General features: G+C 34.4%; 1 protein-coding gene across 5 annotated transcripts in view; it reads left to right on the forward strand.

Moving 5' to 3' along the window:
• The window catches only part of ATP8A1 (ATPase phospholipid transporting 8A1), a 94,914-nt gene that overhangs the window by 47,983 nt on the left and 20,542 nt on the right, over nucleotides 1-26,389 (forward strand). For all 5 annotated transcript variants that reach the window (XM_048941329.1, XM_048941330.1, XM_048941328.1 and 2 more), the window contains 10 exons: nucleotides 2,287-2,426; nucleotides 3,793-3,931; nucleotides 5,066-5,130; nucleotides 8,952-9,124; nucleotides 13,932-14,115; nucleotides 14,219-14,329; nucleotides 18,788-18,862; nucleotides 18,993-19,115; nucleotides 21,473-21,551; nucleotides 24,351-24,412. In XM_048941329.1, the coding sequence (XP_048797286.1) occupies nucleotides 2,287-2,426; nucleotides 3,793-3,931; nucleotides 5,066-5,130; nucleotides 8,952-9,124; nucleotides 13,932-14,115; nucleotides 14,219-14,329; nucleotides 18,788-18,862; nucleotides 18,993-19,115; nucleotides 21,473-21,551; nucleotides 24,351-24,412 (1,151 nt within the window). The remainder of the gene's footprint in view (nucleotides 1-2,286; nucleotides 2,427-3,792; nucleotides 3,932-5,065; nucleotides 5,131-8,951; nucleotides 9,125-13,931; nucleotides 14,116-14,218; nucleotides 14,330-18,787; nucleotides 18,863-18,992; nucleotides 19,116-21,472; nucleotides 21,552-24,350; nucleotides 24,413-26,389) is intronic.

Raw genomic sequence — 26,389 nt, forward strand, 5'->3', positions numbered from 1 at the left:
TTTGTGACAGCAGAAGCAAGCCACAGATCGTTCTCCATATTAAGATCACTGCAGGAAACATTTTGTTAGCCTTAAAAAAACGAACAGAAAAGAAGTCTTACAGATATTGGAAATTAGAGTAAATTTCTACAAGAAACTTGAAAGCAGAACTGCAACTGTATAGACAGTACAACAAGAAGCCTCAGGTGCATCCTTTCACTATAAGAATCCATCTCTGAGCTGACTGGCCTGTTTGAGGAAGTATTTTCATGACCTAATCAGGACCAGTCAAGGAAAAGATAATCAGATATGAAGTTAGTTTGGGATGTGAGTCTATACATTGGGTTGCAGAAAAGATAAACATAGAATCCATATCTGTTACCTTGTGTGAACTAATAGGAGAATTTAAATCCAGTTCTTAACAATATTCTCATTAGATCAGTGGTACAAATGATACTGTGTTTCTTTAGCACTCAGGTTGGACTGATGGAAATAAAAATAAAAAGCGAAGGATTTTGCCCGTCTTGAAAACCAGGGAAGATATGTATTGATGTTAAGAAGTTTGTTCAAGTGTTTTTCACCAGATGAAAAGATGTACTGTTCAGAAGTGAATTGCTAACCTTTCAAAAACACTAAATTCTCAATCTGGAGAAAAAGAAGTAGTAAAAGTACTTCTCTCTGGAATCGATTAATGACATTGGTATTTATTTTTGCACCAGATCTAAATTGCAGCCAATGATGTTGCAAAGTTTCTCATGTGTAGCCTTTCATGTGGCAGTACAGTATGTCCTTGGCATTTGCTGCATGTTCTTGGTGTGTTCAAAAATGAAGTGGTTAGCATGGCTGGCATTTATATCTAAGCATTTACTAAGCTTGAGTGTTAATGCCTGCTAGGATAAATGAGAAAGTGTATGATTTTTCTGTGTTGTTGTTCCAGTCTGTTACAAAGCTGACTTAATGATACTCTTTGCTACTTTTTACTTGGAAGACTCTTTTAAAATAAAATTAAAATAAACCTTTCAAATTAAAAATAGAAAAATAATTACACTCTGATTTAAAAAAAAAAATGCCTTAAAAGATAAGTTGGCTCATATTTGGTAATTTTTTCTCTTTATTTCATCATCTTCATAAAATATTTTGAAGGAATTGTGGAAATATTATTAGTTAGTCATGAATTCTTTTCCTCCTCCTTCTTACCTCATATTCATTAATTTGAATCTTGCTAACATATCCTTTTTAAACAAAAATGTTAATAGTAATTCATTTGATTTGTTAAATTTTTGGAGCTAGGTGGTAAGAAGCTGTAATCATAACAGTACTCAGTTGTCAGTGTATTAGGAATACAAATGGTTTACATTCTGACAAAATTACTTGTGTGTCTTAAATGAAAGAAAATTGTTTTATGCTGTGTCAAGCCTCTTTCAGCATTTGAAGCTTGCTGTTGATGCTGATCTGTGCACAGCAGAACAATGTTCAAATATATTGTGTTTGTCCATCCCTGGTTAAGATGCTCCCCACCTCCTACAGAACAGTGGGCAAATGCTCAAGGGTGACGTAGTAGTCCTACCTATACCTCTTCTAAACTTCCATGCCAGCAAATTCTGGTTTCAGACGATTTCATTTGGCTAGAGCCATGCCCTTCTCCGTATATAAAGAGTTAATCCAGTTTCATGCCCTAGAACCGTAAAAATCTCAGGATACATGAAAGCAAACTGTGAGGATGTAGCTGTCTGTTTAAACTGAAATTAAATCTGTGTGGACAGAAAATATATGGTGTTGTTTTTTCCGTAATTTTGCAGCCTCAAATTCTCACTGTAGTGCTCAGTCTAGGTTTCTACTGAAGGAAAAATTCTATTATTTATCTGTAATTACTGCAAAGATTAAATAAAATCCCAAAATGCTGCCTTTATTCAGAGGGTTTATTTTAAGAATTTGGGACATTGAGAAAATCTGTGAGGTGAGGAAATAAAATTTGATGAGATTCATCTTTGGCTTCTATGTGGTGAATTTTAAATTTCGGCTCAGAACTTTCTGAGGATGTTTTGGGGAGGTGTGAAAGAGGAGAAATTATAACACGATGATATATTTTAACCTTCATTATATATTTATTGCTTCTCATCATAGCAGCATTTAATTAAGGTTATTATACTTTTTGCTTTAGATATGTGGAACAAATTTCTTCGAGATGTGCAGCAGTATGCTGAAAATCAGACAGAAGCAAATATAATGAAAAAATGCTTGTAGTAGTTACTCATTGTATCTATATGAAGGAAACAAATAATCGTTTGCTATCTGCTTTCTCTTTAGGCTTAAGAACCTTGTGTTTTGCTGTGGCTGAGATTTCAGAAAGTGATTATCAAGAATGGTTAGATGTCTATCACCGTGCTTCTACAGCTATACAAAACAGAGCACTCAAACTTGAGGAGAGCTATGAACTAATTGAGAAAGTATGTGCAGTTTTCTGGGGATTTCTTTATATGATATAAAATCTGAGTGACTGACAAATAATGCTTTGATAGAAAAAGCTCTACCATTATACTGGTGGATATAGCCATATATATCCATATACTATATGTATAGCCATTTATAGTTGGATAGCCCTTGCAACTGAGGTGACTGAAATGAAAGAAAGATTATTTTGTCAAAGTTTTGACAGAAAATAACTTCTTTCCTGGAAAGTACTGATTTTTTAGTTGAGCTACTGTAAAGGTTTTATCGTTTTTCAGGGTTGCTGTTTTGTGCAATAAAGTAGGTGATAAATAAAGAGCTGCTAAGTTGTATACTGATCACAGAAACGAATAAGGTTAAGGGGTCATCCAGACATAACCTCCTGCTCAAAGTGGGGCTAATTCAGGATAGATCAGGTTGCCCAGCACTATAATAAAATTTTAAGGGAATTCTCTCAGCTGCACTAAGCGATTTTATAGAGCTAAACTATTCTTCTTCCAAATTTTCTGAATTTAAATTTCTTTTATTGGAGAATGCGTTTCTTGTTCTTACACTGTGCATGTCATAGAGGAAGACGGTTTTTCTGTAAGCCCTCTTCAGTTAGCAGAAAATAGAATCACCCATTTAGCCTGCTATGTATCCCTCCACTGGATTTCTTCAATTTTTTTTTTCAATATCTTTTCTATTGAAGACCCAGAAGGGGAGGTGATAGTCAGGTACAGTCTCACCATAGCAGAGCTTTCCTTCTGTTCCTGGCAATACTGCTTCTGGAACAGCCCTGAGCAGTTTGAATTCACTGCCTCAGCAGGAAAGCGGGTAACCAGAATGCATTCATGAGATATTGCTTGAGGTCATGACATTTGGTTGCATTTTTTCTCCTGATTTTTGGTGAAGGATTCTTGTTTTGGTTTGATTTTTGTTTTGTTTTGTCTTGTTTTGTTTTGGCTATCTTTCTGTATGTTTTTGGGGGGGGGTGTTGTTTTTTGAGTTTGTTTTTTTGTGGGGTTTTTTTTGTGATGGTGGGGTTTTTTTGTTTTTGTTGTTTTTAAAAAGTGTCAGATCCCATTGATGAAACTGCTTAAAATTTAAAACCTTGAAAAATAAATTGAGTGTTTAATCAATCAAAAAGAAAGATGTGAACATGCAGTTTCAGTCAGTTGTAGGACTTGAGTTTATATATGTGAGCAATTTAAACAGATGTGTGGAAGAGTCTTAAAAATATACCAGATTCAATATACCAGGTTCATGAATTTTAAAAACATTAATTTCATCATAAATACGCAATATTAAACAAAAAGGAACTAAAAGATTAAAACTGAATTTAAACTGGAAAATCTTCATGATCTCGATATTTTATGTTCACAGAATCTTCAGCTGCTTGGAGCAACAGCAATTGAAGATAAACTACAAGACAAAGTGCCTGAGACCATAGAAACACTCATGAAAGCTGACATAAAAATTTGGATACTTACTGGGGACAAACAAGAAACTGCCATTAACATTGGTATTACAATTGCACTTACTTGATGGCTTTGTTGATAGAGTAAAATTGTTTTCAGAATGGAAAGTTATTTTGTAGAATAATACTACTATGTGGCATTCACGAATTTAAATAATAATTTATTTTTCAGTCTCTGGTAGGAGGAGAGTGGGTAAGTCGTTTTTTTCCTCCATTGCAAAACTAACAGCAAAAAAAAATCTGCTATTATCCTGGAGAGGAGGAAAGAATGAGAAGGTGTAATGTTAACAAAATATAAGTATTTCCTTTCTTTATTATTCATTCTTTCAAGAAATGCTGATAGGAACCATGATCTTAAATAAAGTAAAGCACATAGTTTGTGAAGTACTATAATCTTTACCATCAGTCAGAAATTTCCTTTGATTGTCCCCTTGTATTTTATGGGCGGGAGGAAGGAAATAATGTGTTAACTAAACTAAGCAGTAATAAACCTATATTTTTAAATAGTAATACATGAAAACTGTATTGAAGACTTAGTACTCCTTACAGTATAAGTCTAAACGTGTCCTAAAAATAATTTTGATAAATGTACTCTGTTACAATCACTGTATTTAATGTTAAAAATCTCTATATTTGCCCACGAGATACAACGTTGGTCTGCGGTTATTTTCATCATTTCTTCAAACCTTGAGGTTTGAGGAAATAAGTGTCATACCAATATTTTCATTTTAATTATGTGTAATATTATTTATTTATTTGTCCTGGCATAATTAGCTCATTGCACAAATTCTGCTTAAAGCTTCAAACACCAGAAAAGAATGGTTACATTTACATATGCAAATGTTACATGAAATGCAACATGCATTCAATAAATTTCCAGTGCTAAGGAAAATCTATTTGCTGTTTTCAACTACCCAAAAGGGATTTACAGAAAATGTGTGCCTTATTCAGAGTTGCTCAGAAGAAGAACAAAAACCACCTCTCACAAGTTGCAATGATGAAAATTCTACCTATTCTTACTATCTCTAATTTCTATGGAATGCAAATTACTGGTTTTTTTTTCCCAGTGCTTTCAACTGGGGAGCTCTAATTTTAATTCTCTCACTTACAGAAAAAAGTACTATGTTGTGTTACACTGGATTTGCTGGAACTAACTGTTGGAAAAAAATGTTCTTACAGGTCACTCCTGTAAACTTCTGAGAAAGAACATGGGACTGATTGTTATAAATGAAGGCTCTCTTGATGTAAGTAAAACATGCAAATTTGTAAGTTAATAAAACACCAGTATTTTCTATGTAAATTATCCAGATAAAATATCCTGGTGCCATCCTCTTAGGGAATCTTAAATGAGCTTTATAGCAGAAGAGTTTCCGCTGACCAAGAGGCTTCAGGAAAAAATTCTGAAACTAAGCTTACATTAGGACTTAGTGAAAGGAAGGGAAGGATAAGTGGATGGGAAGTATGAGAATCAGCAAGAAGGGATTGCCTTAACTGAAGGATTCAGTGGTAGTGTGTAAAGTAGGCTATAACATGAGCTCACAGAATGGCTTGGATTGGAAGGGAACTCAAGGATCATGAATCTCCAACCTCCCCATTTAATACCAGATGAGGTTGCCCAGGGCAACAAGAATACTTTTTTAAAAAACTAAGTACTTTTATAAATGTTTTGAGTCATTTAGAATAGCACGCTTTCAATGTTGAGGCATGAACATCACAGTGATTTCGTTTTAAATATGAACTATTTTATCTGACATATTCTTCCTGAAAAAATTGATAAAAGTAAAATCAGAATTGAAAACAGAACAGGCAGCAACTCTTGATTAATATTTGAAAATAGTCTACTGATACAGTAAGTAACTTCTTTCACAAGTAGATTGGGATATTAATGAAGAAAGGCAATTTTCTTCTGTTCTCAGTTTATGTATTTGCATAGCTTATGAAAGTTTGTGATTATTGTTTTTAGAGAGGGGAGAGAGAGACAAAAGTTTTTGGTTTAAGCCCTTTACTTTTAAGTTTTTCATTCCTCAACCACTTTATAGCATGAGAGCTTCTTTACTGCATTTAGATTATTTACACAGACTGATGGTTTGCAGAACTACTGCAATACTAAATAAATGAATTTGAAATGCACAAGTTTGATAGTTTTGTATACTTCTTCATATGTGATGAAATAATGCGATAGTTTTACTTAACAACTTAAGGGAGTCCAATAAAAAAAAAAAAAAGGCAGAAAATAGCCAGTATTGCACATTAACCATTTTGACTAAAAAGTCAAATGTATTTTAAGCAGTATTTTTTAAAATCATATGTTAATAAAGTTTAAGAAGAAATGGTATTCAAACTGAACATGTACCGAATAACAGATTTCATGACAATTGAAATTGCATTTGCAAACTGGCCGCTTTCATGTCTGTATGTGCTAACTTAAGTTGCTTTTTCAGGAACAGTTAAATCTGCCAATCAACTTTAGGGCAAGAGACACATTATTTTAATATAGTAAATGAACTTTGTGCTGATATTTTAATAAGTGTCTACATTAAAAGATTTCTGGCTCATTTAATGGTCTTTATTTCACTGTTTGGTTAATACATCCCTTGTCTCCTTGCTATGCTTTTTCATTGCTTTATGGTCAGGTTTGGGAGTCAGTCTACACTACTAGTGCAACTGCTTGAATCAAAACTAGCCTTGAAAACTCTGACTGGGTAGCAGAGCAGGCTTTAGGAGATGTTGAGAGAAGTGGATTGCTGCGATCAAAGAACCTTAAGTCAGTGCAGCTGGAAGAGCGGATGCAGTTTCTCTTCTGCATGCCAAGGGCAGTTGACAATAAGGTGATAATAATTGGCTGGAATATTATCTGTTAATATGGCCAAAACTTTGGCTTCTTAGCAACTTAGGTCCACCACTCATACTGGGATTCTGTGCTCCTTCTTGCAATGGAACTGTGCTCCCATGAGGGGTGCTGAGCAGCCACTTCTCACAGTACAGGAGGACTATGAAATCTTGAAGTAGAATCATGGTACAGGAATCTTGGAGGGTACAGAACTTCCTTGCCCCACAGTGTAGTGGGACCTGTGTGTTTAGAGAACAATTGCTGTGATGTTTCTCTCCTCCTTGGTTCTGCAAAGTATGGATATAGTCTCATGGCTTTGTAAGGTCTGATATACACTCGTAGGAGTTAGGAAGGTTGAACTTCTTTTGGTTTGCTCATTCCTGACATTACTGAAAAAAGAATGGTGGTGGTAGATTGATTTTGAGCTGTTAAGGTGACACCACAATAGCTGTTGCATACCAATGGCTTCTGAAATGCAAGTGGCTCAACACTGATCCTTTAGGAACAGGCAGAGTCCCATGTCCCTAAGAAATGTAAAACATTTTGAAAAGCAAATTTCTCCTCAGTTTGGTCATTAATACAGCCTTAGCATTCAAAACACAGGAAGCTAGAGACAAAAAAAAAAAAAAAAAAAAAAAAAAAAAAAAAAAAAAAAAACCTTCTTCAGACTTTTATCCCATCCTAGGGAACTGTTTACAAAAAATATACTGTATTAAGAGATTTTTGTATGAACCAATATCCTTCTTTAATGGAATTAAAAATAACTCCACTATGTCCAGTTTAGCTTTACCATCCCTTAGGTGGGATAGAACTGAAATCACTTCCAGGAAACATTTCAGTATCTCTTTTTGCAGCATTATTTGTTTTATGGCTATACTCCCAGGAACATCTGCTTAGCTTCACAAACAAAATGTGTTTTTGCTTGAAATTTCTTACATAAAAGAAATTTTATTTTATTTTTGACTCCACATTAGCTTAATGGACTGCTTAATGTTAGCATAGTACTGCTAATTATGGACAGAAAACATAATGCAGCTTTATTCTTTTGATTATGATCTTAAGAATACTTAAAACCAAAAGTGGAAAGTAGTTTGATTACTAGCGAGTTTCACTGAGAAATTCCACATGGAAATGATGTAGAAATAAATGAGGGATGTTTCACTGCTTATGATCGAGTGCACTGGATTTCAGCATGCAGCTACATGTAAGCCCACAAAGGAATTTTAAATATGGCGATTTTACAGTTGTGGTAAGTCATGTGTATTGTCCTGGGGCTTCTTTTTGTTTGTTTGTTATTTGTAGCATGCCTGGAGCTACCTGGCAGAATGTTTGTGGTTAAAAAAAAATTGAGGGCAATTTAAACAAGAGTTGATAACTGCATGTATGAGGAGAAACAATAGATGAGGATAATATGAAGTTACAGGCTCTTGTGTTGTTTAAGCTTTGTCAGAAGCTGAGTAGTCTGTGGAGATGAAGAAAAGTTGGTACTTTCTTGCACGCTGTTGCGTTGCATAATGGACAAAGGCACTCTGAAAAATAGTTACAGAAGTTATTGTCATTTTTAAGAATTTTTGTTGTGTCATCTTACTCTTGGAGTTTCCACAGAGGGAGAGACAAGAAACCTGGAGTACTGAATTCCCCAACAGCCTAATCTTCTTTTAGATAAATCAATTAGCCTTTAAAAGACCAGTAGAAGCTAAGTAGGCAGACAGCAGAGTCAGCACATGGAGACAGGTGAAGTTGAGATTTGTTTCAGAGTATTTGAAATTCATAATTATTTCTTGAAGTTTTCTTTTTAGGTGGTTACACGAAATTCTGTATACATATGCCTGACATCACTGAAGTAGCACAATTTTTTGGTCGTTAAGCCTTATATTGCTGTTTTCATAGGATGCAACAGTTTGTCAAATTCAAATCTTTATAAGCAAAAACTTTAATCTTCCTTTCTTTAAAGCCCTTCTTTCTTCTGAGTTGTGAAGGACAGTATATTGTAGCCCTACAAAGGCCTTTCATAGAAAGAAATACAAGAAATTACTTTTTTTATTCATGACACTCGATTGTATAGTTGTGCTTGACCTCCCCAAAGCAGGCTAAATACGTAATACTGCCTCCTAAATGCAAACAAACATACTATTTACTTGTTAACTTAATCAAAAGGAAAATTTCTTTTTACTGAAAGAATATTTAGACTAAAAAACAGAAGGAAATAAAAATAACACTTTCTTTGTGCAACAGGGAACAAGGGAGACACTTAGCCATCATTGCAGTACTCTTGGTGATGCTTTAAGGAAGGAAAATGATTTTGCTCTCATTATTGATGGTAAATCTCTGAAGTATGCTTTGACTTTTGGAGTGAGGCAATATTTCCTGGATTTGGCTTTGTCATGTAAAGCTGTTATTTGTTGCAGGTAAGGTTTACATTACTCTTTCTCTACAGTATTTTTGTTGACATGTAAAAATTAAAAAGCTGTTTCCCTCACAGAGAAATTATATGTATCCATATCTTCCACCCATAAAATCTAAATAAAGAAAAGCAGTAAGTAATGCTCTGAAATGCAGTCATTCAAGGAAAGTATTTCTGTAGCAAAGCCTGATACAGCAGCATACCTCCCAAAGTAATTGAGATTGCATATACCCAAGAAAATTGTGTTATCCATCAAGAATAGTCTCAGCAAGATTAAAAGACTGATTTTAACTTTAAATTGATACTCTAGTTAACTACAGGTTTCAATGTGTCTGGCTTCTTTTATAGAACTTCCTCTGCAGGCAAAACTTAACATCTCTGCCTTTCCTGTAAGCCATCAGTGATGCTGCATAAGTGCACAGAAATGCGAAAGCTGCTACACTAAGTGATCTTTATTTCCTGAAGATGACAGAAAAACCTTTATGTTTTTGTTGTTATTATTCCTGATTTGTTTTGGTGTTATCTTATACAACCAAGCATTTAATCCTTTCATGTAAACTTTATTAGAGCTCTAGGCTTCCCTTAACAGGGGAACTTTTTTGAGATTAAACAAAATATGATGTGCATTTTTTCAAGCATACACAATATGAAAACAGTTTGCCTTGCTTTTTAATGTTTTTGTATTTATACTAAAAAAGTGCATTATAACTGATAGCTTCTGTGTTTTGGGACTTCACTGCGTTTTTACAGCTTTAAGCACAAAACCCACAAATATCTCCTTAGTAGTACATCCCCTCTTCTACATTTGAAGGATTGAACTAAAAGGGAAGTCAAGTCATTAGTAGCTAGATAAATAAGAATTGCTCCTATAAACTTTCAAAGGGCTTGCCTTAGCCCAAGTGATTTATGTGTGGAAAAAAACAGAAGCAAGGACTTTTCATTACAAGTTTGTTGACACCACAGAGCATCTATTAGAAATGCAATCAAAAATCCCAGAGCTGTGGAAATAGGTGTTATTTTTATCAGTGTCCAAGGTAGCAATTAGAAGTATAGCCATTTAATGTTTTCAAAATATTTTTTGCTGTTTTGATCTTTGTAATAGTATGGAAAAAGCTGTTGGGTGTAGGCATGGTGAATTCAAAAACAGATATTTAGAGTCTTCTGTAGTCCAGGTGTCCTGCTGTTTCTCAGTATAGAAGTGTTGTAAGCATGAGATCTCGCATTCTTAGAGGTTTCCATATGTTTGTTACATCTAATTCCATTTTGTTTTACATTGGGTACTGTGCCTGATTGTAATTGCTTTAGAAAATTCACAGCAGTAGTCTTTCCAGTTTTGCTCGTTATAACAGATAACAGGTCATAGATGGGTTGAATATAGAATGTTTATTTCAAAACTGTTCCTTTCTTTTCTTTCCTTGAACTATATTTCTATAGTTATATATATATATATATATATATATATATAGTTACATATTTCTATACAACTATATTTTCTGAAAAAAACATTATTGCTGTTTCTGTTGAACTGTTTGAAAAGATGTGATTGCTGTTTCTGTTGAACTGTTGAGCCATTGCAAGGTATTCTGTACATAGAGTTGTCATGTATTGCTAACCTTTCTGTGACAAAACAACAAAAAGTACAAAATGAAGGTTTCCATTCTAGCAGCGTTTTCCGAGCTATTTCTGTATTTCCATAATATTCTCAGGTCATCTGGTTTCAATGCATATCTAGGTATATGCTCTGACATATTTTGTGGTTGTTTAAAATTGGCTGCAGGTTTAAAACTAAAATATTTGCTTGTAGCATTCACTGTTCTAATATGCACATCTTCAATCCCACATACTTCTCTAAAGTAGAAATTCTATCAAAATACTTTTTGCTGTTAATGCTCCAGCATATAAAATTGCCTCTACTTGTTTCTGATTTTGAAGACAAAAATTATCATTTTAATTAATACAAATCACTTAAATATATTGTTGTGCATATATTAAAATTTCAACCTCTTTTCCATCCATGTAAAAGCACTAAACATTTTAAACACTACTTTGTTTTAAAACTACAAATTACTTTGTTTTCTTTGAAGTGTACATACTATATTCATTTCTTTGGAGTTGTTTTTTACCAATGAATTCTTAATAAGAGTAGCCATAACACAAGAAGCTGACAAATATTTAGTAGATATTTTACTTCAAAAAATCTTCATATGTTATTAATCCCAAGCAGATGTTTGGCTTAAAGACTTAAATAAACTGAATTCCAGCTCTGTATTGGTTTCTAAATAACGTGTGCAGTAAGAATGTCAAATTGATTATTTTGTAGTAAAAATGCACCACTTGGAGTAAACAAATTGAAAAGGAGGTGGTTTGGTGTTTTGATTTTGGTTTTTTTTGGTGTCTTGAATTTAGATGTATCCACCGAACTCGTTGCTTTCACTTGGCAATGAAAGTAAATGCCATCTTCCAGCTGCCTCTATAATGTTTTCTAAAAGGGTAGCAAGTCGCTGTTCCTGGAAAGTTGGAAAGATTTTTTTGAAGTTATCAGGTCAGGAATCTTCTGTAGAAACTGACTAATGCTGATCTTGATATTATACTCATCAGCAGTATTCAAATTTTAAAAACGATTTTTAAAAAAATCTTAGAAATACTTCTTAAAATACTTGGACCAGAGATTCTTCTAGAGGATTGTTACCCATAAGCTTTCATCCCAAGTTCACCACGAAGTTGTACTCATCCCAATTGCCTTTCTCAAAAATCTCATAGCATGCTCTTACATAGTGCTTACCTTCAGACTCAAGGCTATTTAAAACGAAGGCTGTTGAATGTGGAGAGCTTAATTTCATTCTTAATCTTAAAAGACATGAGGTATTTGTTCTATTTTGGAGGTTTTTTGGAAGAGGCAAGGAGAAGAAATGTGAGGAAATGTACATTCAGTTAGAGAAAAGAACTTTTCCTCTCAAACTGAATTACAAAAGGGTAAAGTCAAGACAAGGCAGATTATTCAGCCTGGCTGTTACCGTAAAGATCATTGCACAGACAGAAACGTCATACTATGCCATGTTCTGAAAAATAGTTTGACTAAATTATACAACTAGCTATCGCAAGTCTCATCAATAATATATGCGTGTAATTTTCTCAAGTATCCTGAGGCCTTTGGTGTCTTTGGGACCCCGAAGTTACAGAATCTTTGGCGAGGATCTATAGAATAGTGCTGAATTTTTTGTTTGATTGTAATATTTCTTCCTCTTACTGAGCTTACAAGTGCATTAGTTCAGTTGAGAAATGTACTAGTAAACTGTAAAGGCTCTGCTGCTTGGCGGTATCCCAGTGAGTAGCAATATACAGAGTGTGTTCAGGAAGAGACATTATTCAGAAATAACTGCGCTTTTGTGGCTTTCATTTCTGAATTTGTTCCCAAAAACTTTTTTTATATTATTCTTATTTTATATTGTTCTATTTTTATTCTTTTTGACCTGGAAGAATTAAGATATGAACATCCCTATATAACCCTTAACCCCAAAATTCTGGCACTTCAAGGGGGATTCTTTCGCAGCCTCAACTACAAAATACCACAAGCTTATGGTGCCACAGTGATTATTGCTGTGAGTGCATAAAAAAGACTTGGAGAAAATAAATTACAAATGCACATTTTTTCCTCAGTTTTGACTTTTTTTGTATCCAAGGGCAAGTTTTCCTTCTTAACCTTGTTTAGTTTTTGCGTGGAGGCAGTCAGAATTAGTTATCTGCAGAGATATGTGAGGAAAGGATCATTTCATCTTCTCTTCACTGGATGCACATTCCCAACTCCACAGAAAATTCAGCTAGATACAGCACAGTTCATGTTTTGAAATGTGAATTGCTTTCTCTGCAATTCTAGGAGATAGAGAAGAGTAAGGTTTGGGTTTTTGCATATCTTCTGTTCTTCTAGTATCCCTAAATGACTCATTCAGGAAGTGTCTGGTTGGCAGTTCCAGTGCCAGGAAGCACAAGACTGGATATACACACTTCTTAGAGTTTGTTCCTACCCTTCCTTACCTTGTGAAACATGCCTGTGCTGACACATAATTTTTGTAAATTATTTGCAGTTACCATATCTCAAATACATGGACTCAATTTCAACTTCAAAATAGAGTATTGTGAACTTGAAATGGAACATACACATATGACATAATGAAAGATGGAACCAAAACTGATAGAGTTTGATCTTGAGAATCAGTAGTCAAACTCAGTAGTTTGAGAAATAGTTTTTTCCTTGCCCATCCACATTTCTTGGTGGTTGGTGCAAACAAATGAAGGAGAAATTACTATCAGTTACATAGAGTGAAGGATAGAGCGTTCAAAGTTGCATCTTCTAACTTAGCACTGTAGGTTATGTTAATGTATTGGTGCTCCATGCTTGTTACTTCTGCCTGTTTGCTTTGACATCTGCCTCTTAAATTTATAAAATAAGTATTTTAGCAGAGAGGAAAATAAAAACATATAAAAGCAAAATGAAAAGCAGCCTACAGTTGTTCTAAGTTACTATTAGCAGTGGTGATGTTGGATTTTTTCCATTACTCCATTTTAGGGGCCCATTACTGCTTGACTTGTGTGTCTCTAGTCTTATTAATACCTTGTTTCAACAAATCCCAGGTTTCTGTGAATTTTTCTGGGAATTTTCTTTTGGCAAATAGTATAAAGGCCAACAACAAGCTGATATCATTTTCTAGGATGTTACTCTAGTTTTGGTGCCTTTTCAAGGAATAAAGCATGTTTTTCAAGGTCATCTATTTGAAAGTTCTGTTGTTTTTATTTTCTTTTCTGTTACACCTTAGGGTATCTCCACTTCAAAAATCTGAAGTTGTAGATATGGTCAAAAAGCAAGTTAAAGTAGTAACTCTAGCAATTGGTGATGGAGCAAATGATGTTAGTATGATACAGACAGCACATGTTGGTGTTGGTATTAGTGGAAATGAAGGTCTACAGGCTGCTAATTCTTCAGACTACTCAATAGCTCAGGTAAGCCATTATACTGTAAAAGACAATAATAAATTAATTTAATATCAAATTAATATCAATCTATGGACATTTTCATTATATGTTTGTTTCTCATTTTTTGCAGTTCAAGTATTTGAAGAATTTGTTGTTGGTTCATGGTGCCTGGAATTATAACAGAGTAGCTAAATGCATCTTATATTGCTTCTACAAGAATATAGTCCTTTATATCATTGAGGTAATTTTACAGTAAATGTTACTTTATAAAATTAAAACTTTATTATTTTTGAGCTTTTGATTATTCTATATTATTTTTAAGAAGCATTTAACTTCCAATAAACAGTAGTGATAAATCTTTATTGAACTCATATTAGTGAATATTAGTGATATATTAATATTAATTAGAATATTAGTGATTTTTTTTTATTTTTTTTTTAAACTTAAAAGACCTCCCACAACAATCTTACTAATAAGTAAGTAAGTAGCCTTAAATTCACCATGAGATGTATGTGTTTAAGCTCTTTGTGGAGCTGGTGTCATGAATTGTCCAATCTGTAAACTGAAGTCCTTTTTCAGGTCTCTACTGAACTGTGTTGTGCTGTTTGGAACAATCCTTATGGTTTTTTACATGCTTAATTACGCTGTTGCATGCTTTTTCCTTGTTGAGGTGGTAGCCATGCCTCTTTAAGCTCTATTTTGAAACAGGATTACCTTCCTAAAGGTAACTGACCTTTTTTTCTCACTTGCAATTTTAATCGGAATGGTATCTTGTGAAAAATACAGTAGTATGAGAGGACTTTTCATTTGTATTGTTAAGACAACATGTAGGTGTAGTTCTCAAGACCTTTGGGACCATTGCAGCCTTACAACTTTGAGTGTAATTTTAATGAATTTTCATAACAGTGATGTTGTGAGTTAGAAATATGGAAAAAAACGTTTCAAGCTTTGATTAAACAGTAATTTTTACAAGTAAATCTTCCATAATTGTACTGCAGTATGATTAATGTAGATGTAGCTTTCAACCTTCATGATCATATTGCAGCCTCGTGGTTAACAGTTATTCTTAAAAACACTTCAAGTTTTAATACATTGTCAAATTAATATCTTGAACTTTTGCACAGTATGTGTTTAATTTTGACTGAAGGAAAATGCCTTATTCCTGTTAAACTTGATGTAAACATTAGAACAATATTTCTGGTTTTGTTGTTTATATTAGTGATCTTTTACTGTTGCAATATCTGAAAATATTTAAAACTTTTTATTTTATAAGTAGCAGTCAGTATACAGACTCTTTAGAAAAACTTATAAAATAGAAAGCCACTGGGGGGAAAAAAAGATATTGAACATCCTTTGTGTTTTATAGATGTTTTTTAGATCTAGCATTTTAAAAATCAGATTATCTAATCGAACGATCTTACTTCCATAATTCCTGATAAGTACTTCTTATATCAATGTTTTTTCAAATGTTCAAATTTTTTCAATTTTTTTTTTTCAACATTTACTGAAAAACAGTATTAGGTGCTTAAAGAGAAATTTATGAAGTCAGGCTTTAGAACATACTTCTTGTTTTCTTTAATTTTCTGTTTTTGTCACCTCCAAACACGTTGTAAATGTATAACTTGAATCAGATGTAAATATTCCACTAGTTGCATTCTTTCTGAGAAACTTAAATGCAAGGTGCAAAGATCCTAGAGAAAAAAAATACAAAGTACCAGAAGTAGTTGAAGCCTCAACCTGCTGAGCAGACAGAGGGCAAAGAGATCGTTTTAATGTGGATTTTGACCCTTTACATATCACACGTACAAGCATTTTGTCATATACACCCTCTCTGGAAGATTAGGGGACTTCTACTTCAATTACTATATACCCAACACTTGTCAGCTCAAAATCTTTCACAGACGTTAATGGCTCATGTCAATGCTGTGAATGAATGGGCAGAAATTCATCATTGAATGTCTCTGGAAAGGACAACTGCCAGTCTTGAATCTCTCTTTTCAGTTTTTTTTACAGATCAGGCGTGGGAGCAGAGAGCTCAATGAGTATTTGTAAGCTGCTGCTTAATATGCAGAAATGCTACATCAGGAAAACGTCTGTGAGGCCTTTGTGACCACGCCTCTTCTGTCTTGGAATTTAGAAAGTAATGCTATGAAAGACATGTCTGGAAGGTTGATTTAAAAAAAAAAAAAAAAAAAAAAAAAATTATTAGCTGAAAATAATTAATGATGCCTGCCTTTACTTCATAAGTGCATGTTATATTTTAAATGTCTGCTCAGTAGAAACAAGTGCTATAATGGATTCCATGTAATCTAAAATGCAGCCTTGTTCATAGACAGCTGTGAGGTGAGGTGAAATGGGTGCCACGAGTTTCTTGGTTTAGGAATGCTAAGGTTTATAGTAATACTTCATGCTCTCTGAATAGTGTTTATCAACATCTAAACTATTGAAAAGAAACCAGAAGTGATCAGTAATAACTTTTTTCTCCACTCTATGTTATGACTCAGTATATATTTCAATATGCACCTCATCTTTTATATGGAACTCGTCCCCATAACATTAAAGGTTATATAGTGAAGTATGATTATAGTGCATGTAAAGTGTACTGACTTCAGTTTAAAAAACAGACAGTGGAAAGCAGTTTGTGCCCACTTTTTTTGCGTTATATGATTTGAAAACAGCAATGTAAGGATCTGCACTGAGATATATCTCATTTTATGAACTAAAGTCTTCTATTTTGAGAGAAATTCCATGATCACTGAACCACAAAATGGTTTGAATTTTCACTTCTCCTTCTTACAGTCCAAATTACTTCTCAGGCCCCTCTCTCCTTTCCTCTCGTTACAGGGATGTTTGCTCAGTAATTTGAACAGTTTGACTGGGGCGCACAACCAAAATTACCATGATGTAAAATAAGTCATAAATACTCATGTTTTGCTCATGCAGTTGCCTTCATCCATTGTCCCCCAAAATCAGAATAAAACACAGTTGTCTGTAATTAAATTTCCCATTGTGAAGAAAGTGTGTGTTTCTTGTCACTGTCACTATTAATACTGTATTCAGCTCTATAGAGTTTGGTTTTCATGCAAGGTAAAGGGTATAATTTTCTTACTAGAGTTGTATTTTTTGTTAAACTGTCTAACATTACCAGCAAAGAGACATATGCACTTAAGCCTGGCTACTGAGTCGCTTATTCCTTTATGATAATTTGCTTTTACATCACCCTAAACCATTTCAAATTAAGTGTTTTTAAAAGGGGCAAATCATGTAATGTTACCTGTCCATCAGTCCCCTACCAAGAGCCATCTTCCTAGTTTGGGAGTTCGATAATGCAGGAGCTATGAGGAAGTTGAAATGAAAAAAAGGCAGTCGAGCACAACTTGTCTTAAACAGTAGTGATGAGTCTAGACTAGATTCATGGTTTAAGCTTAGTTGTAAAATATCAAAAAAATCATGCTGATATTCAGTAACGAATGCTCATACAACTCTCATGCTCAATTACTGAGAAAATACTGCTTGTAAAGATCTAATTTCATCACTGTTTAATCATAATACCCACTCCAATAATCCGAAAGTAAAATACACAACATTTAATAAAAATCTGATTACTGAACAGCTATGGAGTAATTCCCTTAAGTAACACTGCTTTTCAAGTGAATAGAATAAAACATTAGAAAATAGGATATTTGTTATAACAGAAGAAACTTAGATTTCTGAAACTTTGTTGGGTCCTATGACTTTGTATTGCAAATCTAACTTTTGTGCTTCTTGTATACAATCTTGGTCCAATAATTGGACTTAGATATTTTTACTTTTTACTTATTGCTTGAATAAACAGCAGTTTTAACTGGATTTCAACTCCTGTTTTTCGTATTAATAGTTGCTAATTTCAATTTTTTTCTACCTCAAAGTATTTGCAAAAATGTTCAAACATTCCTTCATGTAATAAAAGAATAAGTTTGCTCGGAGAATTTGATTATCTGCACATCAGCCCGTGTATATATTGATAAACATGGAATTTATAGCAATTCATGCTTCCATTATGAAGTCAAACAAAATGCAAACTGTAGCAGAGTCTCTGCAAAGTGGCATTTGAAAGTTCACTTGAAAGACATGAACCTTAAATTAACTAGAATATTATTTAGGTAATCCTGACTTCTGATACCTTACAATGAGTATTTGTCAAAGACAAAATAATTTTGGCATAGCTTACGAGTAAAACATCCTCTCTTGTCATGACATAATTTTCCTGTCATTGAAATAATATAAGTATGAGATAAGAAAAACAAGAAAGTGGTTATGCGTTGCTAAAGAATACGAGAAAATGTGTTTCTTTTTTCCATGTTTCCATGTTTTTAGGAAAGTAATCCTGTTTCATTAAAAAAAAAAAAACCCACAATACAAATGCATTGAGCTAAATTACTCTTAAATATTAAAAAACATGAAATTGATTTTGAAAATAGCTACCTCCCTGAAATATTTTCATATTTAGTTGTAATTGCTCACATATTAGACCAAATTGCCCATCTATTCTGAAAGCAAGTTGTTTCTGTAATAATTTTTGTCATAGAGTTTTAGACCAGAACACTCTCAACTGTATTGTAAATGTGTTCTGGGAATACCCTGTGTTATGAAGTTGAAGAAAAATCTGTTTATTACACTTTGCAAGACACTTGAGTAGTATGATTTTCCTCTTTTTCAGATCTGGTTTGCTTTTGTCAATGGCTTTTCTGGACAAATTCTCTTTGAAAGATGGTGTATAGGCCTTTACAATGTGGTAAGGTTGTTTTTGTGTTTTCATTTTCAATCATAATCATAAAGACTTCTTGGGTAACAACTTTGAATAATCCTTAAGCAAGGCTTCACTTCTCAACTCTTGCAATGTGCTCTTTTAATCCACATACTAGATGTTTACAGCAATGCCTCCACTGACTCTTGGAATATTTGAGAGATCCTGCCGAAAAGAAAACATGCTGAAATATCCTGAGTTATACAAGACTTCCCAAAATGCACTGGACTTCAATACCAAGGTAGATAAAAATCAAATGTAATTAAAACATAATTATCTTTAGGAGAGGATGTTTATTGCTACTGTTTCCAGTTGTCCACTTATCCATAAACGATACAAATCGTATTTGTCTGTTTATACTGAAATGTGAAAATAGACAGCAAGTATTCTTTTCAGCCTTGATTCTTTTTCTCTGCTGGCAATAAAGCTGTCTTCTACAGGCACAAGTGATTAAACTCCTCTGTCATTGGTTTGTATGTGTTTGTACTGTTATATGGGAATGGATTACAGAAGCCTGTGGAGAAGTGTGGAGAAGGACAATTAAATCTGTCATTAGATTTGTAGAGGGAGGGACGTGGTTCAATTCTTTGACCATTTGGGGTTGTGATTTTACAATTTAATTTTGAGTTTTGGAAAAAGATACTTGAATGCAGTTAAAAATGCATCAGATCAAAAGAAATTTGCAGCTACTTCTAGTAGAAAATATCTTATTATATCTTAATATCTCTGTATGATCTTGGAGATTAAATAGTTAAAAAAACAAAAAAAAACCAAAAAAAACCACAGGGCTTATATATAAAACATGCAATTTCTACAGATTTGTCCATAAATAATCTGTATTAAGAGATAATTGAACTATTTCCCAAATCTGTGCAGGCATTGTAACATTTTAAGGGTTCCTTTTGATTTTATTTTATTTTTTTTGCATATAATTAGGACTTTGAAGTAATGTCATTGTATAATGAAGTTGAAGACATTCTTAATTTGCCACTGAATACCTGTTAAGTGATGATTGATACCTCTTACTCTTGTGCCACTTTTCTTATGAAACTGAAGTACTTTTAAAGAGAATTACTTGTCTAAAATGTCCTTGAATCTTCTATGTGTGAGATTTTTCTCCTTCAGCCTCACTTCTTCTCTTCACCCACAAACCTGAAAATGATAAGGAAACTATCATTATGTCACTGCGAATGCTTTAACAATGCAAGACTTACAATGGTCTGTTAATTCAGGCACTTCTGTGTTGTGATACTTTTAATACAGTAGTGTACATCATGAGTTACAGTTCTGTTTTTAAATGATAACTCCAATACGTATATATTTATTGCACAGTTGTATTGTTCACTTCCTTGGAAATTCTGTGGCATATGATACTTATTAGAAGTAAAAGTCTACAAAATTCCCAGCTATATAAGTTGAATAGGTGTTGTTAAAGATTTGGAAACATGACTGTCTTGAATGTTGATGCAGATGTTTGTTATGGTAAAAGGGATCAAAGGTTATGAGGTCATGACAGAGGTTAAAGGATTAGCATGTGACAATAAGAATTGGCCAGGAAAATGTAAAAGTAGAACTAATTTTTCTTGCATCCACCTGTGCTTTCTGTCAAATAAAAACTTCTGGTAATGACATAGCAAGAGGGAGAGACAAAGGTTAATGAGTAGCACAAGTTCAAATGTGCAAAGTGTTGGAGTGTAAATTGGATCATACATCCTAGGGTAGTTGTATAATCTAACAAAAGACTCTGAGACATTGTGAAAAATGCGAAGCAACTTAATTTCAATTGTTTGAACATCTGAACTCTGATAATACACAATAGTTAGTTTTACTAAAGGCTGTAATTGTCAAAATACTTTGCTAATGGAAAAAAAAAATTGATATCCTGAAGGTACAGGTTACAGATATTTTGAAAAACAAACAAACAAACAAAAAAACTTAAGAATATGTATGATATCTATTACGGAAAGCATCAGAAGGTTGTGTCTGGATAAACATAATACATTTGTTTTTAGAAGTTTTTTTTTATAAATGGAAATAAGTTTGAAGTTAATTCAAATTATTTTGAAAGTACATTAAAGAGAGATCCGTGTGATGAAGGTGTACGTGTAAGGAAAAGTCTTTGGAAGATATTATTTGTCCTTTTTTAATTTATTTGTGTGTGGAAATGTGTAGGTAAGTCTATGTAAACTCGTGATTTGTTGTTCTGCCTTAAAAATCATTATGCAAAAAGTAAATTATAAAAACTGAAGTCCTTTTTTAGTTCCCTTCCTTAGAATGTAGCAATTGTTCCACTTGTCTGGTTTAGTTTATTTTCTTCTGATGATACTCCCATATGTATAAGTTTTAATTGCCCTTCTGATTTGAAATTAAAAGGTGGAGATAATACATACTTTTTTTTTTTTTTTTTCAAAACATGAAAATAAACAAATGACCCATGAAGAGCTAAGAGGCAGAAAGTGCCTGTCAGTTATGTTACTTCACAGTGGTGGCCTGACAGAAACACATTTTGTGAATCTAACACACAGATGAAAAGAAAGGTCAGGGTTCACAGAGCTAGTTTGTTGCAAATGGTTCTCATGGATTTCTCTTTTCCTTTAGGTTTTCTGGGTACATTGTTTAAATGGCCTCTTCCACTCATTCATTCTATTTTGGTTTCCACTAAAAGCCCTCCAGCACGGTAAGTGTTATGAAAAATAAAAAAAAATAAATGTCAAAAGGTACTGAATTTTGAAGTAACTTTTTAATGTAGTGATGCTTTATTAATACTGCTAGCTCTGTGAGGTAGTGTCACTTCTAGAACTGAAACAGATGCAGTCTATTTAAAATGTTTTGTTTAAAATGTGTTTAAAAGCAGAAGCAATACTGTCCACATAAAACTACAAATATGCTTGAAGTAAATTTAAACTGTGGAGAAAATTACTATTTAATCGTTATCTTTGTATAATAATCTACTGTGTAAAATACTTAAAAGATCATAAATCACTAGAGTCCTTTGCATTGACTCTTATTTTGTAAGTCTCTATTGGCTTTGGATATAGTCTTTCCTGTTGCATCAGGGGTATATAAACCCAGTAGCTTACATCTGTATCAGCAGACTTGTGACAGATCAAAGCAGGTCATCCTGGACACCTCAGTCCTCTCACTGTTCTAGCTTAGCTGTCATATGTGCACCTGAGATGTAGAAGGAAACAGGGTGGTTGGGAGGCACACCGTATTAATTGTCAAAGACGGAAAGCGTTATTTCCAGGCTGTGGGAATATTTGTGTTTATGGCAGCTCTAATAGGCCTGGGATGTTTTGCCTCCACATTGTGAAAATATAAATGTAAGAATAGCTTGTGCCTTATGCTTTCTCTGTTAAATTAGTAGTCATCTGAGCTTTCTTGATAGCAGCCAAACAATTCACTCTAGCACAATTGGTAGCCACCAACCTCCCTGTTTAATACTAGACCAGGCTGCCTAGGGCCCCATCCAACCTGGCCTTGAATACCTCCAGGGGCAGGGCATCCACAACCTCTCTGGGCAGCCTGTTCCAGCACCTCATCACTCTCATAGTAAAGAACTTCCCCTGACATCCAACCTAAATCTCCCCTCCCTCAACTTAAAACCATTTTCCCATGTTCTGCTGTTATCTACCCTTTCAAAGAGCTGAATCGTAGAATCGTAAAATGGCCTGGGTTGAAAAGAACCACAATGATCATCTAGTTTGCTGTGTGCAGGGGTGCCAGCCACTAGACCAGGCTGCCCAGAGCCACATGCAGCCTGGCCTTGAGTGCCTCCAGGGATGGGGATCCACAACCTCCTTGGGCAACCTGTACCAGTGTGTAACCACTCTCTGTGTGAAAAACTTCCTCCTAATATCTAACCTAAATCTTTCCTGTCTTAGTTTAAAACTGTTCCTCCTTGTTCTATCACTATCTACCCATGTAAATCAGTCATTTACATGGGACTGTAGGAATATTCTGGTACTTGACATAACAGAGTGAGACAGTCACAGCTGCTTGTGCCTGGGAAGGTTAAGGGAAAAACTTGCCATATTCCATGCTGAGTGACTTCTGAATGGATACTGGAAAGTAGGAAGCAGCCTGTTTTCTCTGAAAGGCCACTGGATGCAAGTTCAGTGGCAGCTTATTGCCTCAAAAAGGTTGTAGACAGCCCAGGAGGAAGGAGATCCCAAAATGTTATTTCATATGCTAGTATTGCAGCTTCAAATTCATAATAAAATCCAAATTCGAAGTTGTAGTCAATCCTTGTAAGAGACTGATGCATTGCATAGCACAGGAGTTCATGTGAACAGTAAATCTGTGATATCTGGGTAAGACTACTGGGTTCCTACAAGAGCGTTCCAGAGCGGATCTCTCCAGCTCACAGTAGAGGAGCTAGAGTTGACCTGTTTACTGCCATCAAGTCTGAAAAAAAAATGCTTTCTGTCATTCTCTCCCTTCCTAACGAAGGGCTGGGTGAGCAAGGGGAGCAGAAATAATACCAGGGGTTTGTGTGCTTGGTGTGTAGTACAACAGCTTCCTGTAGGTCCAGCTGGTGCAGAGCTTCTGCAAGGGAAGAAGAATGCAGGGTAGAAGCCGCTAAGTGTGTATAAAGAAGAAGAAATAATGCTGTTTTTTTCCCAGGAGAGATGCTTAAGTCAGAGAGATCCAATAGAGAACAGAACTACTGTGAACAGGTCTCTGTCTCCACTTATTTCTTATGAAAGAGACAGTGCAGGAGAATTCTGAGAGAAATGAATGGAGTAATGGAGCAAGAATGATAAGTAGTGCAACTTTAAGAGTGCATAAAAGTGCTGAGTCTTAGCAGTCCAACAGTTGGGAACTGTCATAGCTGTCTGCTTATTCCTGTGTTTTATTTCATTGAGTTCTTTATTGCTAGATATATATACTGTTAAGCAACAGAATGCAAATTTGAACAGATATTTATTAGTACATTGAAAATTTTGAAGATTATGGAAGTCACTGAGAGCTCACAGCCTTTTCTTTGAGTGCTTTTTTGTGTTTACTCTTTAGAGACAATAAATGTGTGGACAAATAAGGTTAAGTGGAAAATTTCAAACTGCCTGCATTGTAGTAGCATCTGCAAGAAATAGCTGAGAATACCTATGAATTTTTAAGAATTTTCAGGATTTGTTTCATAGAACTTAGGCGCTGGACAGTACGCAAAACTAGAGTCTACACTCTATTTGTTATCTGGATATAAGAAGTAATAAGAACATAGATCTTGACAGAAAATTTTTCTGGAAGTTCATCAATACAGCAGTGAATGGCAGAAATCAAATTTGTATGTACAAGTAAGCCTAACAACTGCCACCTCTCTTGTATAAACTTCAAAATAAGCAGTGTTCTCAGCTTTGTTCTCAGGCTTCCAGAGCTCTTGCTGTTCCTTGTGGTGTCCTGTTCTATTCAAAGATAAAGTGTAAATAGAGTATGTTACTATTGAGTATATTTAAGTGTTTGCTTCCTTCCACAGGCACTGTATTTGGTAATGGTAAAACTTCAGATTATCTGCTCTTGGGAAACACCGTTTATACTGTAAGTCTTGCTACAGCTGTCTAATGCTTTATCAATTGTTGTGCATACTGCCTCTATTTTTAACTCCTACAGAGATGGTTTTTATTCTTATTTATAATTCTCTGTATTGAAGACTTGGTGTGAAATGGTACTTGGATGACTCTGAGAAACCTTAAAGTTTGTTTTGTATTTAACTCTGTTTTTTAAAACCAAATAGTTTAATAAAGTAATGATGCAGAAGACTCATCTGTCCTTTACTGGAAACAGTCTATTTTTAAAGTAGTGGGAACTGTAATTCCCTAATTAACAATTACCATAATTTAAGGTAAGTTTCTACATTGGAGACATCATGAGTTATTGTGTGTGAAACTGGTTTGTTGACTTGAAAAAGTATAAGTCTCTACTCCCTCTCTTAATTAGTAATAGGAACTTGAAATAAAGGCATAGCCACATGCAACCAAGACTTCTTGGTTAAATTTGACCACACCTAATGGTAATTTTATGTTACTCTTGTACTTACTAATCATTCTTGCTTTTTCTTTTAATCTTTATATCTCATAAAACAAAGCGATGAAGCTAAATACCTGTTTCTCACTTACTGAGAATATCGACCAGGTATGGGTTTTCCAAGAATTCTTAGAGGCAGAATTAGACCTGCTCACTCTTCTCTTTGGAGTTGAATGTGTCTACCAGAACCACCTGACATTTGAGGTGAAACATTCTTCTCAGGGAAAGAGGTTCTCTGCATCAGGTTCAGACTCTACTGTTTACTTAAAGTTGCAACCTGGCTCAGTTCAGCTGTTGTTGTGAATTTTATAAAATGTATACATGACTTGTGTAACTTCGCTTATCCCAGGATCTGAGTCAGTTTTTCTGACAGCCAGCATCCACTTCTGCTCTTAAAGCATCCTTAATAATGGCCATCATTCTATTAGGTGGGTATCTTAAAGCATCCTTTACAGTGGCCATCATTTAACTGAGCAGGTTAGCACTGTACACGTTGTTAAACCCAATTATTCAACATACTGCTGTAATCACAGCTGAACTTCTGTCCTGAAATGGTCTCAGAACTTCATCCTAGTAGAGGTTCTGCTCTGTATCTCCTTTTGAAAGCCAAGCTTGACACCAGAAGAAAACAAGTTACATATGCTATACTGAGAGGCTAGTGGATTAGGGTTTACTTACATTATTTGGACTGTCATCCATCAACTGATGGCAGTCTTGAAATCTTAGCACATCTGAGTGTCATCTGTTATATCAGGTGGCTCACAAACATCAAAGCCTGCTTTTATAAATCTGCAGTAGAATTTTCCACTGCCTTGGGAAATTATTTCGTTTCTCATACTTTCAGTATTGTAATGTGGAGCTGGTTGCTACTGTTTGTCAGGCTGCATCCATAAATGTTTAGAGGCCACATTAGACAGTGCAATTCTTCTGTCACTTTCTGCAACTGGTTTTCTACTTAGAGAGCTGAAACCTCACTGTCTTGAGAGTCTTGATTGTTACTATCTTACAAAATAGTCAAGAATTCCAAATAAACTATTACTTCACCATTTTAAGTCCAGACAACCTGCTCTTCCTTTTGCTTCCCTTCCCTTCACATTGAAAGTCTTGGGAGGGCTGAGTGTTGCAATTGCTGTATTTCTATCTTTGTACAGGAATTCAAGGAGTTCTTGAGTACTCTTGAAGATATGAGAGGCTTTCAGTTTGGGGGTGTGGAACAGTGTAATGTGAAGAGGGAATTTATTCACACAGTCAATATCTCCTTTGACAGCAGCCTTCACTGTTTTTGTTTTGTGTGCATGGTCTATGCAACACGACTTCTTAAACTGATCCTAAAGGATAATTTCTTCTCTCATGTCAGATTCAAAAATAACAAGCACATGTAACAGTGAGAAGTATTTTTCTCTATAATTCATTTTATCGTGCATCCGAATATAGCACCATGACTGGATAGATTAAGTAAATTATAACACTCATCATGGTCCTTAATTTTCT

This window comes from Lagopus muta, chromosome 4, assembly GCF_023343835.1.
Source record: "Lagopus muta isolate bLagMut1 chromosome 4, bLagMut1 primary, whole genome shotgun sequence".
Taxonomy (NCBI): Eukaryota; Metazoa; Chordata; class Aves; order Galliformes; family Phasianidae; genus Lagopus; species Lagopus muta.